At 39.0% G+C, this 19,560-nt stretch overlaps 2 protein-coding genes across 2 annotated transcripts in view; one reads left to right on the forward strand and one right to left on the reverse strand.

Annotated features, from left to right (window-relative positions):
- The window catches only part of cog5 (component of oligomeric golgi complex 5), a 52,660-nt gene that overhangs the window by 11,029 nt on the left and 22,071 nt on the right, over positions 1 to 19,560 (forward strand). The window contains exon 7 of the mRNA XM_062382590.1: positions 17,934 to 18,064. Coding sequence (XP_062238574.1) covers positions 17,934 to 18,064 — 131 coding nt within the window. The remainder of the gene's footprint in view (positions 1 to 17,933; positions 18,065 to 19,560) is intronic.
- On the reverse strand, positions 138 to 8,229 carry LOC133948674 (G-protein coupled receptor 22-like). Its single transcript, XM_062382588.1, has 5 exons — positions 7,952 to 8,229; positions 4,807 to 5,587; positions 3,313 to 3,457; positions 2,914 to 3,060; positions 138 to 1,967 (listed from the first exon to the last, which is right to left on the reverse strand). The coding sequence occupies exons 3-5, from the start codon at positions 3,433 to 3,435 to the stop codon at positions 915 to 917; spliced, it is 1,323 nt and encodes a 440-aa protein (XP_062238572.1). The 5' UTR covers positions 3,436 to 3,457; positions 4,807 to 5,587; positions 7,952 to 8,229; the 3' UTR covers positions 138 to 914.

A 19,560-nucleotide genomic window follows, 5' to 3' on the forward strand; every position in this document is an offset into this window, starting at 1 on the left:
ACATTTCACAAGTTTTGATAAAAGCATAATTTATGTTGTGTTTATGTTATGTTGTGTTTTTTCTGCGTACAGTTTCATATGAAGAACAAGGAGAGCAAAGCAGTTCTGACACATATTGTACCTTTTGGTTGTTTATTACAAATGGTGACAAACAATATCAAGGTAATCTATGACTGTACATTTGTCTCATATTATGCTAACCAGGGAACACACACACTGCTGCTTACAGAGATATAACTCAATTGTCCTTGATAGCACAACACAACATCCCACAATAAAAAGCAATAAGTTACCATCTCCATGTGCCTACAATATCCACTTCAACAAGTCTTTGAAAAGTCTACAATAAGTGCTCACCTTGAACTTGCTTACATTCAGGTGCTGTTATTTTTCCCTTTTTACAAGTGATATTCAGAAACTCCCTCGCCCCATGTCATCTTCTCTGTGGTGATCATTTTAGTTTACATTTAGTAAGCTGCCCAAAATAAAAAATGTCAATGTTAATGAGTGTAGATCCGGTCTTTTTACCATGTTTAAAAAAAAAAGGGTTTGTATAAACCGATCATTGTATATAAACAGACCACACCTCTCCCCTTCGTCCCACTGTACATACATAGAGCCATAATATCGGCACAGTAGTGTTTGTGGGAATGAGCCACTATCTCAGCTGTTCCTCAAGATTTTGTTGTTGGTCCCATCTGTCAACAAGGGTGTGTTACGAATTCTGCAGCTATTCACCAGGGGGCGTCTCAAGTGTTTTTGCTTCACTTCTGGGGAGCAACCATGTTGTCCATCTTTTTTGATACAGTAATTGGCATAAACAGTTCTCTATTATCTTCCTCAAACACTTTCTAGATTGTCACTCCCAGTATAATAATTCCAATTTGCCCATATTTGACATATATACATTTGAATTACTCCGGATCCTGTGTGGAAAGACATTTTTGTCTTGCTTCTGTGTCCTCAAAGGTCACCTTCTTGTTTCTCTTGGGGTCAATCCATGAGTTATGGATGACCACATTGTTTGGTGTGGGGTCAGCTTCAACTACAGACACCACCCTCTTCTTCATTTTGCTCTTCAAAACCTTTTGGAACTTCTGCCGTGTGAAGGCATAGAGGAGAGGGTGAAAGATAGTTGTCCCATAGGCCATCACCAGGAAGCCCAGCCGGAGGCGTACAGTTAAATCACTGGGCCCAGTGCTGAGGATGATGGTGTTTAGCACAGTTATTGGAGTCCAGCAAAGTAAGAACGTGGAGATGATAAGAAGAGACATCCTGAAGACTCGCTTCTGTCTCTCCCGTCTTTCCCGATGTCGTTTTACTGCTCGTCTTAGAGCAATAATGACGGACACTGAAGCCCGCATGCCCAGAGGTGCATTTCCACCTGCCTTCACTCCTGTGCTGCTCTGTGAAGCATCAGTCGACTCTGCTTGTGTCGCAGTGCTTAAAGAGATAGTGTTTTTACTTTTGTGCTTTTTTTTAGGCAAGTTCTGCTGAAAGCGTGTCCCAATACGAATATTAAGTGCCTGAAGGATTTTGTAGTAAGTCACCAGCATTACTACAGCTGTGAAAAAGAATATAGGGATCTGTGCTAGCAGGTGATAGTACAAACCCATCTCTGTGTAGTACTCGTTTGTATGAGGTACTGTGACCACAGCAGTCTGGTTCAACAGGTCTGAGCCAGAGTTGATGAAGAAGCCTACTTCCACGAAGGGAACCAGGACACTGGAAAAGGATAAACCCCAAATAGATCCCAGGAGTGCTACTGCCCGGCTCATCGTAAGCACACGGTTTGCTGGCCGCACTGAGATGTCATAGCGGTCCACAGTGATGGCAAGGACGTTAGCAGCAGTAGCTACGCTTGCAAAAGAAACACAGGCCTCATGGAAACAGCACATCATGGCTGTGTCTGCCTCCGAAGGAAGTAGCACCACCACAGCTGTCATTGGAATGCAGCATACACATACCTGAAAACAGATAAGAATTCAGGTCACATCCCAAATTTCCATTTTTAATCTGGTTTTACGACCAAACCAAAACGGCATTCAGTTAGTGTGAAATATTTTCTGCCAGAATTTACATATGATATACAAAAAATGCATTTGTGGTTCATAATAATTCAGTAATTGCATATCTTTGTGCCATACTAACATTTGTAATTAATGAAAATGTCCAATACAAAAATCAGTCTGTATACAGTCTGTATATGAATACACCACCAGTGTAACTAAATCCTACTAGAATTATAGCATATATTTTTGTTGTTTATGGCCTCAGGGAACCTGTGTCAGAGCCCTGTCCATATCTGGTTCTGGTCTTCTTTATTTTTTCTATACTACAGTCAAGGAGTCCCTTAGACGGAACTGCTGCAATTATTACTGCAATTAAAAGTAGTGTAGAGGTATTGCCAGTTTCATTGTTGTCATAAGGTCACCACTGATAGTAACTGCATTTACTGCAAGATGCATCTCTGTTGCTTTTCTTTATTAATTTTCTCCTTTCAATTAATTACATACTTCATCACCACGGTTGCTCATTTAGCTCATTGTCTTGTCATTGCATAACTGGCATAATCAACGTTGCTCTGTTGAAAACGTTCTATCAACAGAGCAACGTTGTACATTATTTGCAGAGCTAAGCCACATGCTTATAATATGCACGTGTTGTGTTTATCACTCCCTGACTTTTACATGATTTGAGTTCCCTCCTGTCTAGTTGAAGACCCTCCCTTGTTGCCAGTCACTCAGTAAATGAAGATTAGCCATATGCAAACTGGGTGGACAGTATGATTGCTGTTTTGTATTGATTTGATATATGAGAGCATCCTTTAATTAACACTTGTGCCCACAGATGGCCCTGTTCGCTTTAAATCGCTGTTTGAGGAAATAGCTGGTGAAAGAGGTCGGAACTCACCAACACGTCCACCACATGCAGGTTCATGGTTATGATGTTCGAGACGGAGCTGATGAGGTTCTGTTTCATACAGTAGAGGACTAGCACAGTGAGGTTTGAGCTCAGACCCAAAACTATCTCCAAAAGCAGGAAGCCTGTCAGAGACACCTAGCAACATAGTGAGAGAACATGATGGAAATTATGCCAGGGCTTTAAGTTTTTTAGCCACAATTAATAAAAACATGGAACAAAATTTCATCTTACAAGGTCTTATAAAATATGTGTTCATAGTTTCTCAAACTTAAATTTTCAACCCTTTTTATTAATTTTTATAAAAATATAATAAACATTCACCTGCTCTTAAGCAGAATGTTTTAGTGAAAAGCAATGTAGGAAGTGTGTGAGAGGCTTTCCCAGTACCTGGAAGCTGATGGGGTAGACAGCCTCAGATGAGGTCATGTCAAGGTCATAGGGGTCAGCAGTGTCAATCACAGTCATGTTGCTCATGGTGGCTGCAGAGATCAGCATGGGAGATGTGTGCATTATCCTGGCAGGAGGAAGACGCCTGGAGAGCAGTTTGAACACAATTTTGTTATTGTTACTGCTGCATATACATTTCCACCAGATAATTTTTTTAAGGTTTGTTTACCTTTTACCACTCCACTGAGCTTGCTGCTGACATTGCCCTTTGCTCTTATTTGAAAGTTATTTACAATACTTGAAATTAGGGTTGGGTTAGGGTCAGGGTTATGCTAGGCTGTCATCAACTCTCTCTCTATATATATATATATTTTATCTAAATTATGAATTAGAGAAAACAATTTCCATTTTTTCCATTACTTTCTGCAATAGAGGCTGAAAGATTGAGCTTTGTCTTCTGAATGTTTAAGTATATTTTTTGAACAGGGTGTATCTTTGTTTAAAGTTTTAGTCAGAATCTTTTGCATATTAAATAAAGTTATTATTATATTAAATTGTTGCGATTTCTGTGATAAGATCACATGTTCGAAAACCTTAAGGCCCTTTTTTCAGAATGGTTACGCACTTAAACTCATGTTGAAGCAACGCAAGGGTGAAAGACGAATCAAAGTATCCCCTTTGTATTTTTTCATGGATGCAGTTTGTTTCCTTTGAATTATCAAGGCATACAAAAACATAATTGCCAAACTAGACTTGTGACTGAAGTTATTTCCTGGCAAATTTGAAAAATTAGGTCAGGTAAAAATGAGTCGTGCTAAAATTGCTTAGGCAATGGTAAACAACAAAGAAGAAAGTTTTTCAGATTAGACATGTTTCGTGTACTATTCACACAGTCATTTGATGGCGATACTGACAAAAAAAGCACCAAACACGGTATTCTTGATTGTAGAATCAGAATCCTATTACCACTAGTTATACTAGTGTATGCCATAGAATACAAGTGCTATATTGTCGGTTTTTGGTAGAAAGTGCCATAATGTTTTTTATGGTACACAGATTTTATTACCAGAGTTGGTATGTAGGTGAATAAAGCAAACAAATCCAGAATGATTAAAATGAAGTCGAAAATATTGAACAGCATCTGAAATTCGGATATTCCCTCTTTCCAACCTTTGACCTTTCATCAAAAAGAGGTGTTATGAGCACAACCTTCTAATGTGCAGAAATGAGATGTAAGCAGGGCTGAAGTTCAGACGTGTCTACCTTCAGGTGTGATTTGACAACAGATTAAGCCACTGGGTTTCTAATCTACCGATAAAGGGGCAAGACTTCATCTTTGAATCAATGCCTCAGAAAGCCATTTGAGACCCTTGGATTATTTAGTCTTAACAATCTAAATGCAAGCATACTTGTTTATGTGGTTGGACCAATTGGTCCCATGTGGGTTGGACTAAAGATAACTAGGTCAAATTGAGAAATCAGAATCAAACTCACCACTCCCTCCCAGCAGAAGCTTCTCCAGCTCAGCAGCTATCAAAGTGGCGCCCAAGGAATTTGCTAGAGAAGGTCAGAACATCCCTCCATGTTTGACTTGACCAGCTCAGTCTGTAACGCAACTTGATTCGTACCATTCTTTTGTGAACTTGTCGATATTTGACACAACTTGAAAAGTCTTCACTGAACTTATGCTATGGCAATACTGGCTCCACTCAGGCGAAGGGAAGGGGCTGGTTGTGAAACCCCGAAAGCAACACACGCCTACCCCTCATTGGGGGGCATGTGGTTAGCAACATCACTGCAGTGAACTACAATCAATGCTTTCTTTCATGCAGACCTCTGTCTTGTCATTGTCTGTTGTGCTTGAATCACTGCTTTCAGTGTCATCCCCGCCTGACTACTCTACTTTTCAGGTGTTCTCATTCTTCACTTTATCTCCCTGGAGATGGTGATCCTCACGATATGGTCCATAGCACCATGTCAGGTTTGTGATTTCATATTCCATAGAAGTTTCACCGGGGGAAAGTGCAGATTGTAGGCTCCAAGGTTAGAGGCAGACTTTCACCAAATCTCACAAGATTGGATGTTGGTCATATAGAGTCATTGGGGATCATCCAAAGAGACTCTTGGACATCCACAGCTTTCTTACACTAACTTCATCCTTCATAGGCTGTGAGAGAGGAATTGTTTGAAACAGAGAATTACTTTATGTCCATTTGGTATCATCATCATCACGTTCTCCCTTGTGCTCTTCCTCCATTACAATCCATTATCGATTCTGCAGAGGTGAAGAATAAAAGATTTCATTAGAGTAAAGAAAGAAATGTTTCACATTATTATCTGATAATTTCTCTCTGGTTGACACAATGCGTAATTTGTCTGGCATCTAATTTTAACTCATTAATCCTCCCTTATTTCTTGCTCTTTCTGGACTGGATGCCTATCTCTGTGAGGGCTTGTGCTCATGTTGGTGTGCATGGCAAATTGGTTTTGATGCTTGCCTTTTGCCTTTGATGCTTCTCATCATGTGTTTTTCATCAAATGAGGGCTGAACACTGGATCTCTGCAAGACAGGCCGCACACTTTCTTAGTAAGACAGTTCGGGATTGAGCTGGATTGTCTTTGGATTTGAAAGTAGATACAAAATTGGAAGCTTGTTGTGTTTAGACATTGACCAATAACTTAAATAATATTAATATTGGTATCTAAAGAAAGGAATAGTTCATAATCTAAGAATGAATCACGTTCCTGTTTACATATCCTAATATCTATAATGTTATTGACCGGTATAAACATTTGTATTTACACTTTGCATTATGATTGTGTGCTATTTGAAGAAAACACTATAACAATGCCACACTCAATCAAGGAGTATTTTCCAACAACTTTTAAGGTAGTTATGTATACTCTCCCAATGTTTTTCGGTTGTTGGCCCCATCATAGGAAGATGCATTGCCTGTGGCCAAAACATGGTACTGGAGTGTGGGATAAATTGACAGCTGTGGGCATACTCTAACCTTAACCAAGCAAAATGTTCCTAAACCCAGCCAGTCAATCACGTCCAATCTCATGGAACACCCACAACCGTCAGCATGCCTACTAATTTCTGGCAAAACCCCCAGATTTCATGGCTGCTTTTGGTAGCATTTATATAAAGTATTTCTTCAATAGGAAGCCTAGATCCGAGTTAGTTGTCAGATAACACATTTGCAGAGATTTTAGTAATCAGTTAATCATTTGTCATTGATTAAGCAAAATTGAAAAGCATTCCATAATTTCACCATTAGCTTAAAATTTGATTATATCATTGACTACATCAATGTCGTCTCACATAGCCAGACTAGCGCTGCGGAAATAATCAGATTTCGATGGAAATCATATCCTCTCAATATTAAGCATATATTAATGTTGTGTAAATCAATCCAGCCTCAAACATTTTCCGCTTCTTTCTGTGATGAGCAAATCCCGTCCCTCCCTCTTTCTCTCTAATAGAGTGGTAGAAGCCGTGTTGCAGAAACCTCTGGATTATGCCTCAAACCTCTTGCTCTCTCTTTCTCATTGACAATGGAGACTAAAACAAAAGTTGAATGTACATCCACAAATAACAACAATATCAAGCAGACACTGGGATGTTCTTTCTCTGACCTTCTCATTCCATTTTTTTATCAGCAGGACTATGTGTGTGCACGTGTGCTCAAACGTGAAACTATAGTGGGGCACGGGAGCTGTATTTTCATGAGCTCAAAGTCTTTGAATTGTAATCTAGCAATTACTACTAAAGGTCTGCCTAAATATTTACTTGAAAGTGAATAGGCCTGCATTGTTTAGCATCGTCAATGTAATCAGAACATGTAATTATTCAAATTTTTTCAAATGACGCAACATTGGTAACATTATTACTCACATATCCAGATCGTTTTCTATACATAAACAGTCACCAACATATTCAAAAAAAGCAACAATATGTACCAATTACAAATTGTTTAAATGCCCTGAAAATGTGTCAATTTTTCATGTTATCTACTTATTTTCTAGTTCAGTTAAGATGGAAAAAATTACAAGAAATTATAAAGTGATTGATGGGTACAGCCCTATTAACTTTTTGAAGAATTAAACGTTTTGCCTCTGCCCTCTCTGACTTCTTCTTGACCTGATCTTGCACTGATTACCTTTAGCTCTGCTTCTGTGTATAATCCCAAATTAGATAAACTGAATTCGAGGCTTAATAGTGCACATTTAATCTTGTTCTTTTTTCTTTTATCTGTATCTTTTGTTACATACAAAATATCTGTCCTCTGACTGACCTCACTAAGGACATATTTTAAGTTCTGTCTGAAGTCTGATTCGTATTTTGTTCTAAGAGCTTTTCTACAATAGGAGAGCTGGTCTGTTTGGGAGGAAGTGAAATCAGCTACGCCTGTGAAGAGCCATGTTCCTTGTTGTTTGACAGCCACTCATTTTGTGTAATTATACACCACTTAAAAGCAATCTGTGTGACCCGTGGGCTCAACAACATGCTGTGTGTTTGCCTCGAGCTGAATGTGTTGATTTTACTGAGCCTCCGTGCAACACATTCACATTGCCTCGCTGTCGGCACACCAATAGCGGTGTTGCTCTAAGACTGTGCCGTGTGTCAATTTACCTCCAGATGAAGACCATTCCTCAGTGATCCTTGGGTCTGCTGGAGTTGGTTGAAGGGCTGAACAATCGCAATCCCCTAAAGCGGTGTAGTGCTCACAGGTGATAACCCCGATTTCATTTAGCCGTCCATCATTCGGGATCACACCACACTGTTCAGTCATTTCTGGATGGAAATTGGACTGGTAGAAAGCATGCAGCCACAGAGCCTGGAGAGACGAAGGAGATACTGACACCTCTGCTCTGCCTCCCCCTCTCTTCTTCTCTGCTGCTGTTCTGTCTCTGTCCTGCTTCCTGCCTCTCTCGATCTGCCTTTAGTAGCCCTCCTACTCATCCCTTGCTCCCTCCCCCTCCTTCTCTCCACTCTAACACCATCTTCTCCTCTTCTCTTTTTCCTTTTTACACCTCTGTGCAAGACTAATTGGACTCATAAAACAGATTGAACACCGTATTTTCCCCTCATTTCTCGGGTGTTTCTGACTTTCCTTTGACATCTTTCTTTGTGTTTGTTGCTAAACATTATCCAACTTCAACTCTTTTCTGAAATGCAAGGACAACACAGATCTTTTTTTGCGCCACATGTCCTTAAGTTTGTTTGCCCTCAGTTAAGGGCACAGGTGGCCATGTCAATACTAATGGCAGCATCCTCCCTAGCAGGACTTTGGCCACTCCTCCACTGTTTGTGTTTGCATAGCAACTGCCGGATGGTACATGCTTAATTGTCCCAGTCTGGCTACCAATGGAGCAGTCACCATTTTGCCTTTATTGACTGGTGAGCCTATCTGGTAGCTAGTGGTAGGTAGATAGTGAATGGACTATCAAGGGCAACTTCACAGAACCAATGGTCAAAGGAAGCACATAATCATAATTCAGTAAAAAATTCAAATCTGTTTTCATGTGTGCACTCTCATACACCGATAAAACGAGAATACACAATTTTGTATCTCGGCTCCTCATATCTCACACTCGCTTATGGCATGTGAGCAGAGAAACACCTTTTTAGATCCTGTCTCTTTACTGTCATGTGCAACTCAGTGGGGGGCATGTTTTCCTCGAGAAACAAGGCTTAAGTGAGAGCGAAATAGATGCCAGATAGCTGGATCATGGAGAGGGAGAAAAAGATGATTGCAGCCTTTATTCTTCTGAGCAAACATGAATGCGAGATAGGAACAGAAATTGAAGACAGCTCACATACTGAGAGAAAACCTTTTTTTCCCAAAACAATGAGGACAAAGCTGTATGAAGGCCAATTTCCCACCTAAAATGCTCTAAGCCCAATATGGCGCGACAAAGAATATCGATAAAGGTTTAATTTCTGCATTAATATTGCAACATGATGTTTTTTCTGCTGGCAAACCTAAAGGCTACTAGCCCTGTTCTAGTCACCAGCTGTGCACATGAGTGACAACCAGTTCATAGATGAGTATTAAATTGATTAAAGAGCAGTCATAAACCATCATGCTGCCTCGGTTCTGGAGTTACTCAAAGCATTACACAATGATTAAACCACATCTGCCCTATTAAGTGTTTATTTAATTTGTAAAAAATATTCAATAATGATTAAAATAAGAAGCCACATTAATCGTACACATCTTAGCTCCATAAAAATGGGTTGGGGTTAGAAATGTCCTGCTTTTCACTCATTGTGTCATAATAATAGACAATGAACACTATATTTGTTGGGGATGCTGTTTGATATAAAATAGTCAACATTACCTGATAAAGGAATAGTTTGCTATAGTTACTAATAAATTAAAATATTGAAATTATACATTTTATTATTTAGGTGTCCTCTGATAAACTAGTTAGTGACTAAGGCTACAACAAGTTGCAACTGCTTCACAGTAAGTCTTAACAAAGACAGAAAGGGGATGATTATATACTGTAAGCTTATTACCAAATATGTTAGTCCAGGTTGGTGCACAGTGGATGATCCCTGTCGTAATGTTGATGGAGTTGGTGCTAGTTGGAGACCTGATCAGGGAAACCCAAAAGAAGCACAAAATATCCGGCCTTTTATGAAAAATTAGGTGCTCCGTGCTTACATAATGTGACATATTTTCAAAGTAAGTAAGGAAGGAAGTGGATAGGGGTATCAAATGAGTATCAAACATGATAAAAAACTGAGCACTCAATTCTCTGATATCCAGTTTTGATTTCAGAAAGTAAATTTCATTTCATTGTGTCTTTAAGCAAATGCACACATTGTCATATCATGGTTTACACTAGTTGTGACACAGTGCAGTGGCACAGCTGCTTCTTTATACATGAGACTGTTTCAGACATTCTTGTTCTGGAAAGCAAAAAAAAAACTCATGCTCTGTTCTGGCAGAGTTCTGTACTGTGTTGTTACACAGATCATTCTAGACTAAATGGTTGTCAGACAATGTGTGTTCTTTCAAAAGTTAAGCCTTAAAAAATTGAATAATAATTTATTATACTTTAATCAATTGGCTTAGGGGGTCTTGAATGCTTTCAAACATTGTGGCAATACATTTTATCCATTGTAGTTGCAGTGAAGCCAGTCTGACTGCAGCCAATAGGTATGTTCACATAGAGTCTTATATTCCTAGAATTATCCATTGTATATGAAGTCATCCGTCTTGACACCAATTTGAGTGGGGGCATGCATTTCACCATTTACCGAGACAGCTGTTTCCAAACTGTGCTCTGCTGAGAATTTGCGCTTAATGCAAACTCTAAAGCTGAACTTGACTGGATGGCCAGATGGCAGGAAAATAGGGAATAACAACAACAGCACTCGCCATCTCCCTTTCATTGCTTCAATCAGTAAACGCATCAAAGAGATAAAATTGCCATAATGTGACCATCAGTTTTTAGATAACTTGTTTACCAGCTTTTTTTCTCCAGCCATAATGCATTATGTGTCTGGTGTATTTTGTCTAGCCACTGACTATGCAAATTGTACCTTTGTCTACTTTAGCTTATTCCCATCCACCACCCACTCTGCTGATCACCTCATTTTTCAAGCATAACAAAGCTGTGATAGTTCTGATGTTGGTATGTGTAGGCTCTCGTATGGGTTACCTGCGATGATTGGTAACGGTCATCTCTTGTCCAATGAAGATTGAGCTGATTAAATTTCCACAGCATTGAAAACGGGCACATCTGTTCCCCCTGGGAATGAACACAAGGCTATGACGATGTAATCTCATGGTCTAGAGCACATGGAGCAAGATCATTTAGTCCATGTCTGAATCCACTTTTGTGAGTTTAACAATGGAAATGTTGCAGCACCAGATGCATGCTTCAAAGGGATTCATGTAGTGTCTAAATCAATCATGTGCCGTCTCCCAATCCCTTTAAAAAACAGGTGCACTTTTACCTTGATATATTGCTTTTGTAATGGCAAATTTGCTAGGTGGTAATATATGTGCTAATTAATTGTGCTAATCAAATAATCAATAATTAATACAAATTCTAAAGAATTATTTTGATACTGAAATACAGTGAAACACTGCAATATTGGATTCAGACCAATTTTTGTTGGTCGCAAGTGCAAATGGTGTCTGCTGCCTCAAGATAGATGTGAAATCCCAAAGCAACGGACCACAGCTCATTTTAAGACTAAAACACCCAATGGTGCTCATATGGATACAAGCACATTTTATATGGAAAACCAAGCACATTTTATATGGAAAACAACAATTGAAGCTAGAAAGGAAAATGACAATTTCCTTTCTAGTGTGTGTGTGTGTGTGTGTGTGTGTGTGTGTGTGTGTGTGTGTGTGTGTGTGTGTGTGTGTGTGTGTGTGTGTGTGTGTGTGTGTGTGTGTGTGTGTGTGTGTGTGTGTGTGTGTGTGTGTGTGTGTGTGTGTGTGTGTGTGTGTGTGTGTGTGTGTGTGTGTGTGTGTGTGTGTGTGTGTGTGTGTATTTATCCCTGACCATATTATGACACAAGTTAGAAAGGACTAACCTCACCTTTTCCCCTTTCTCTTACAAACATATCTAAACATGCAAAGGGATGCTGGGCTCAGCTGTTCCATCGTGGTATCTGGCAGGCTTTGTTGTTGGGTTGAGGCTTTGAGCGGATTGCTTTTGAATTGAATGTGGCTTCTGTCAAATTCCCCGAATCCTCTGTGTCTCAGCCCGCCACCTGCCTGATAATACTCTCCATCTCTCTGTCTCTCTTGGAAGAAGAGCAAACAATGTGCTGCTCTAGACAAATAGCACATCTAAAATGGTTTGCTATCAGTCCCAACACTCCACACCTCTCCTCTTATATTGAGAGGCTGATTTCCCTGTATCGTTTTATCTTACTGTTTTAAAAAACAAATAATTTTAGATAAGGGCTGAAATCAAAAGTGGGTTGGACTTGAGACAAAAGAAATGAACAAGAACAGGATAAAGAAAGATTTCATGTTTCGATTTCATGGAAGTACAGTTAACTGTTTTATTCATATCAGTAAAATCAACTGCAAACTAACATGTATCTAATTTTAGAGGTGAGACTGATCATCCCACTGCATCTTGAAAAGGTGTATCTTGTCACCTGTTCGATATTGGAATTTGGGGGCAGATATCCAACTATATGTGTAACCTTGAGAAACCAACAACATGACAGTCACATGCATTGATTGGCCATGTATGTAGAGAAAATACCTTTTTAAACTTCTCTTTTTATTGTTCACACAAATACATTGCAGTTCACACTTTCCCATTCAAATGGTATCAGACTGTATTTAGTCTGCTTTTCTTTAGTACAAATTCATGCTCACAATGGACTACCAGGGATGTTGGGTGTCCATGTTAAAAAAGCCAGCATTGCAAATCTTCAGAGGAACATGTGCTACAATGATTCCTGTAAGACAAAAGTCCCGGTTTTTGTCGGTTCTCTCCTGACACTGACATATGAATGTTATTGCTCTGGGCCTCAGTTCTAACTTCAGCAGGACCAAAGCATGTCTCCATGCACCGCTGTAGGGACTGCAATGACTTTATGATCTGTATTTTAACAGTACAACCGCATTTTTCTCTTGACTTTGCATTTTACTGAGATGACCAAGTTGATCAACCTGGCAGGTCAGAATAGTTAGTTATTTTGCCACTGAAGACATTTGACCACATTCATCTTACCAGTATGTGTGGAGAAAGTGGTCTCCATGGAAACACAGAAAGAAGGTGTTTATAATACATTGCAGTATTTTCAGTGCTCAAAATACTGCAAGAAAAGATTCAAAGATTCACAGCACAATCACTACATGAAATAGAGAAAGGAGAACAGAGCAGCCTTAGGACGCTTTAGGAGAGTAGGCATCCTCTGGATGACATGTCAACATGACACTCTAACTTCTTGCCCTAAGAGTACCAGTCCTGGTTCACAGATCTTTAGCAGGCTTTGAGATAATTGCCACAAAAAAGGATATATAGCGAACTGTTTTCTTTTAAAGGTTTTGGCTGCTTTGTGTACTATATATACTCATATCAAATCATATCCATATTTACCACATATAAAGAGCTGTTTTTAAATGTAGTTGTAAGTTAACTAGTCGGTGGTTTTGGACAAACATTAGACATTTCTCCATTTAAAAGTAATTTAAGATTAAGTAATTTAAGATTAAGATCCATTTATTTGTCCCAAACACATGCACAGACATGCAAAGGCACACTCCTGCCGGTAGGGAAATTTAATCTCTGCTTTTTACCCATCTGGTGCAGGACACTACAGAGTAGTGAGCGACCATGTACGGCGCTCGGGGAGCAGATGTTTGGGGAGTAAGGTGCCTTGCTCAGGGGCACTAGACAGGGTAGGGAGACTCTTGGATTTTTGGACAGATCAATCCAGGTTCGTCTTTTGTTGTCTCTCCGTGGAGTCGAACCAGAGACGAACCAGAGACCTTCTCTGCCCATAGTCCAAGTTTCTGCCACTAGACCACCGCCATTTGACTTCTCTGTCAACTTTATTCCACTGTCAACCGATTACTATCTACAGTATATCACTATTTTCATTATTTTCAAAGGGTATCATACAGCAGCTGCGGATACGTTGTTTGCTTCTCATGAAAGCTGCTTTGTAAAATCTGTTCAGTCTTTACCATGCCAGTTAATCTAATATAAGGAATGTGTGCAGTGCATAAAGCACTGTATGAGGACATTGACTTCAGTACATTCTATAACTGCCAAAACTCATGGTCAAAGAGGTGGAAATGAAATGTCAAATGTACTGTATTTTACATCCACATGCACACTATTTCTTTGTTTGCATTTTAAACGTGTTTTTTTAGTAATAGCAACGTTGTTAATGTCAAAAACGCTGCCTCTGTATCTCCTCCAGCTGACACTCTATTGGGCTCTGTAGGTCATTTCTCAAAGATGTCCCTGTAGACAAACATAAAACACAGTTCATGGCTGAGTACTAACCGGATGTAATGTGACAGTGGGATATAAATAGCAGTATTTCCCTGTGGAAAACCTTTAATCTTGGTTATTGATGTTCTTTTTTAACCAACCTCAGATAAAAAATCCTGCATTGTCAGTTCCTGGTTTAGAATTGGTTATTGCAATGACATTGAATTTCAACAGCCGTTTTCAGACATGATGTCTGGGGTCTGGAGAATTCGATCAGGATTTAACCCAGACTTTGATTTCACACATGAAGAACTCATCGGGAGGTTCTCTGCAAAGATGCGTTCACAACAGCAATAAATCCTCTGCATTATTCAGGCGAGAGGTGGAGCAGCCGGTCGCAGCAGACAGGGGCAGGAAGTGACGCATTGACTCCAAAGTAGAGATTACAGGATTTTCTTGGCTCTTAATACCAAAAAATCTCAACATCTTCATGTGCGTTTTCTGCATGTATTACACTGCCTTTTCATTGGGAGATCTTTTTTTCTTTTGGGATTTTTTTGGGGATTTCTGTGTCTTTATACTAGGGGGCCAGGTCTGTAGATAATCCGGAGCCTCTCACTCAAACATTTGCATTTGTGGTCGTGGCAATGAGAATATTATTTAGAAAATAATTTAGCATATTATTTGTGATAATCTTGACAAATGCTACGTTACCCTGATTCTAGCAACACTACCACTGCCTCTGTGTCAGCTGAAAGGTACAATTCGACAGATTTGCCACCTACTAGTGAATGGTTAGGTCAAATTGGAACAAAATACTACATTACTCAGTATCAGGTTGAATGATTACAATTAACTATATTCAGTATGATATTCAGTGTCGTAGAAATGACATGAACAAAGATAGATTTTATACACACATTTTATTCATAGACTGATGTGCTTTCCTTTTCTCTAATTGGGTACTCCTCAGTTGCTCCTTGAAGCTTTACAAATTAAAATCACTATATCTTCCTCTAATATACTGTACGACCAGGCCTGTGTAAACGAACAGGGCAGGATGGAAATGTTTAACACACAGTCAGAAGGGATATGTGCTTCTCGGAAACAAGTGCTGCTGACAAATCTGTCGAGCTGATGAGTCCAACTGTCATCTTCTCTGTCCAGTTTAATATCCGAAATATAATAATTTAATCACAAAGAAGATGTGTTGTTGAAGATTGATATTGATTGAGCTATTGTTGTGTAAGTGATTACATGACCAGTCAGTCATCTCAAGAAACCATCCCCTGGTGTCAATGGAAAAACCTTGAAACAATAAACTGTAGTGTTTTGCATTAGAGCAAACGCTTGCTAACATGTACAACAGAGACCGAATGACAGGTATAAAGACAGAGATTTTAAATCTCAGTCTGGCTGTCTAAGAGGATAATAAAAACCTCATGGATGTTTTGATGGCCCACTGACTGGGCAGCAGAGGTGTAAAAAGTACTGACATTTTTTACTCAAGTAAAAGTTCCTTTACTTTGATGCAATTTTACTTAAGTATAAGTAAAAGTACCCATCTAAAAATCTACTCAAGTAAAAGTAAAAAGTATTTCATTTAAAATGTACTTTAAATAAAAGTTACTTAGTTACTTCAAACTACTTGATGGGGGCAGCTCCTATACAGTGCAAATAGGGACAAGGGGGTCATAAATCCAATCCAAAAACATTTATTTTTAATTATAGGAGAATCTTTACAAATATAAGTGCAATGACATTAAACATGTCAAACATTTAACATGTCAACACAACATTTAAGAACTTTTGGGAGGACATGTCAAGACATGAACCACATGTAAGCTAAAATAAAAAGTAAAAATGCTGCTGTTCCACTGTATGTTTAAACTTTTGGTTAAAATTTGATCCACCTTTAGAGCACTAGTCTACAAACTTCTTGTTGAGTTTGAGCATTATATAGCTGTTGCCTCTTTTGCGTTTGAAGGCAAACTGGCAGTTGGCAGTATCTTTCCCTGTGTTGCCGATGGTATGTCTGACTCTGACAGACATGTCAGTATGTGAGACAGAAAGAGACAACGACAGCTAGGCAAAAAGAAATTGCACACAGCTCTACAATAAATCAACAGGGAAAAACAATCGGGTAAAAAACTTTCAGGTCATTATATAACATGTGGGACAAACTGAACTTGTCAAGTTCACAGTTTATAATTAATTTAAATTGCTGCCATTAGTACAATTATTTTATTTTTATTTATTTTGATAGTAACTCTCCTATTCATCTTCACCGAGCCATTTCATCTATCAACAACTTTGTTTAAGTGTTCTTTCTTTTTTTTGGACATTTAATTTGTAATATGCTAGGCTAACAAAGCTTTTTATCAAACATTATTATTTATTAATGTATGTAGTTACATTATTCATGTTATAGTGTTGACTTTTTGTCTGGTTGCTTTTTATTTTATATTTAAATAACGTCAAAGGTATAATCTGCCTTTTGTTATTATGGTTGTGTTCACATTTCTAAATTTTGAATGAGAAACCAACGTGATGCAGTACAGATCCAAAACAATAACAGTGAAAAGCTAAGTGTGAATATCTAAATGCTCAGACACGGAAGTGTGTGAACAGAAAAGTGTAAACTTGTTACTCAGATTTCCTGGTGGCGTTGTATTCAATACAATATATTGTTTCTAGTATTCAGTTTCCTTTTGCATTTACATTGACACTTGAAACACAAGAAATGCAATACACTCCAATACAGTGGGGCAGCTCAGGAGGTACTGCAGGTCCATGGTTCTAGCCCCTGCTCCTTAAGTCTGCATGTCAAAGCGTCCTTGGGTAAAAACACTAAACTCTAAAGTGAGTGGGGGAATGGGATGTGTGACAGAGGAGCATCTATAAATAGGAGCAGCGTATGTGCATGTGACTTGTAGCGAGAGGTGCTTTGAGTGGTCATTAACAGTAGGAAAGTGCTATATAAATGCAGTCCATTTACAACAACTATACCAACCAACCTTAAGAGTTGAAGCAACAGTAGCACTCTGTCTCTCAAGACACCAGCTGTTCTGCATGTCCTGGAAAGTATGTGAGGGCCTTGTGGAAAGCATCTTCTTACACAATCATGTGGTCGTCAACACTAAGCAGAAAAAACAGTCAATCTTTGGGAGGCCACAAAAGCAGCAGAGTAGTATGATGAACAGAGAAGTAAAGCTGAAAGATGTATTTATGACTCTCCTGATCGATCCACTGAACAGTTAGATTTTCTACCTTCTGGGAGAAAATAATCATCATTAATAACTAATAGAATTGTAATCAAAACTTTTTGTCCTACAAGCTTTAAGGTATCATAAAACCAGAATCTGGCAGATTTGGAAACAGGTGGTCTTCCTGAATCTGCTGCAGTTACTTGTGTGGTAGTTTAATGTGATATAGTGTGTAGTAGTCTAGAATTGTTAGGTTTTTATGACTGGTTTTATGATAAAACCAAAGGCAAGTTTCCACACGGTAGATAAATACGTTTTTGCATTTGTCAACAATACAATTACTTACTTACTTATTACCATGAGCATATGGCGCTTTTGGAATGTAGGGGAGATTTTACAAAAAACATGCTATTTCTTGTGTGTTTGTGTATTTACTGTACGTATTGACCTGTGTCCTTGTTCTCTCTCAAGACTACCTGTCACAAGGTGTGGATCTGAGCGGCATTGAGGTGATTGAGAATGACCTGCTGCTGATCAGTAGAGCCAGACTGGAGGTGGAGAACCAAGCTAAGAGACTGTTGGAGCAGGGCATGGAGATCCAGGTACACTCAAGCACATATATACTATACTAACACAGATTTCTTCTTTTGGTCTCATTGGATTGTCCAGGAACTGACTTTAAAATCAGTTGTAAGCAGGGATTAAATAGTTTTTTTTCAGTAAATGGTAAATGGTATTGTATTTATATAGCGCTTTTCCAGTCTTGATGACCACTCAAAGCGCTTTACAGTACAGTTTTATATTCACCCATTCACAAACACATTCATAGTGCATCTATTCGCAGCACTTTGTTATTCTATGGGGGGCCATTCGGGGTTCAGCATATATTCGAGTTACATGGGGGTGTTTTAGTGTAGCATGTCTTTATTCTTTATTTCCCCCTTTTTTTGTGCACCTGCCTTTATACAGTGCTGTGAAAAAGCATTTGCTCCATTCCTGATTTTTTTTTTGTTGCATATTTGTCACACTTAAATGATTCAGATCATCAAACTATTTTTAATATTAGACAAAGATAACCAGAGGTAATACAAAATGCAGTTTTTAAATGATGATTTCATTCATTAAGGGAAAAAAGCCATCCAAACCTACCTGGCCTTATGTTGATAATTCCCCCTGTAAGTGATATTGCGAAAATACTGCACCACAGACTTAAGATCCGTTTTTGTTGGTCAAAAGTGCAATCGTTCTCTGCGGTCTCAAGATAGAAATGAATCAACAATGCTCCTGACCGCAGCTCATTATAACACCACTGCACCCATGGGTGCTCAGATGAGAGTGAGTGCATCTCCTACATGGGTGTTGCTGTGTTGATCTGAAACTATCAAAGAAAATGGCTTGGCTCTGCTCTGTGCGAAGTGTAAGATGGAACATCTTTACAGAAACCGTTGTCGAGAGGAGACGAGCTGTGTTGAAGACTGTTTCTCTCTCCAAACGAATACACGGTATAATTCAGCCAAGCGAGTCTTAAAGCAGCGGAGTAATCTATATGATGTAATTGTTGTTTTACTAATGGTATGACTGCGGTGGAGGTTGTTATGCATTTATCAGAATGTTGGGTTGTTGTTGGGTCATGTTAACGGCAGTGAGATTCTACATCAATGCTTTTTGGTCGGGGGACTCAAGAGAGAGAAAGAAAGACAAAATTGTCATGATAGAAACAGCAGAGGTTATGGGTGTTGACTACCTTGACAAGTATAAGGGAAAAACTCAGAAAAACATCGGATCCTACAAATCCCTAAATGCAATTTATCAGCATAGTTGTGGATATAATCTCACAGCCTTTCTGTTGAATAACTGAAGCTTTATGCCTCTTGCAAGAGAATCCTGATATCATCATCATTTTAAGACTCTGGAAACAGCGCTTTCAGAGCCACACACTGTTTGTAATGGTTTGATAGGACTCATGTGTTGGCCTCTCGTCTTTCTCTCTGATATTTTTTCAAAATCTATGGTGAACATACTGCAGCTTGAACAAAGAAAGCACACAGAGCATGTTCCCACTCTGGCACCGCCTACTCAGCTGACGTCCTCTGGCCTG

Source organism: Platichthys flesus, chromosome 23 (assembly GCF_949316205.1).
Source record: "Platichthys flesus chromosome 23, fPlaFle2.1, whole genome shotgun sequence".
Classification (NCBI taxonomy): Eukaryota; Metazoa; Chordata; class Actinopteri; order Pleuronectiformes; family Pleuronectidae; genus Platichthys; species Platichthys flesus.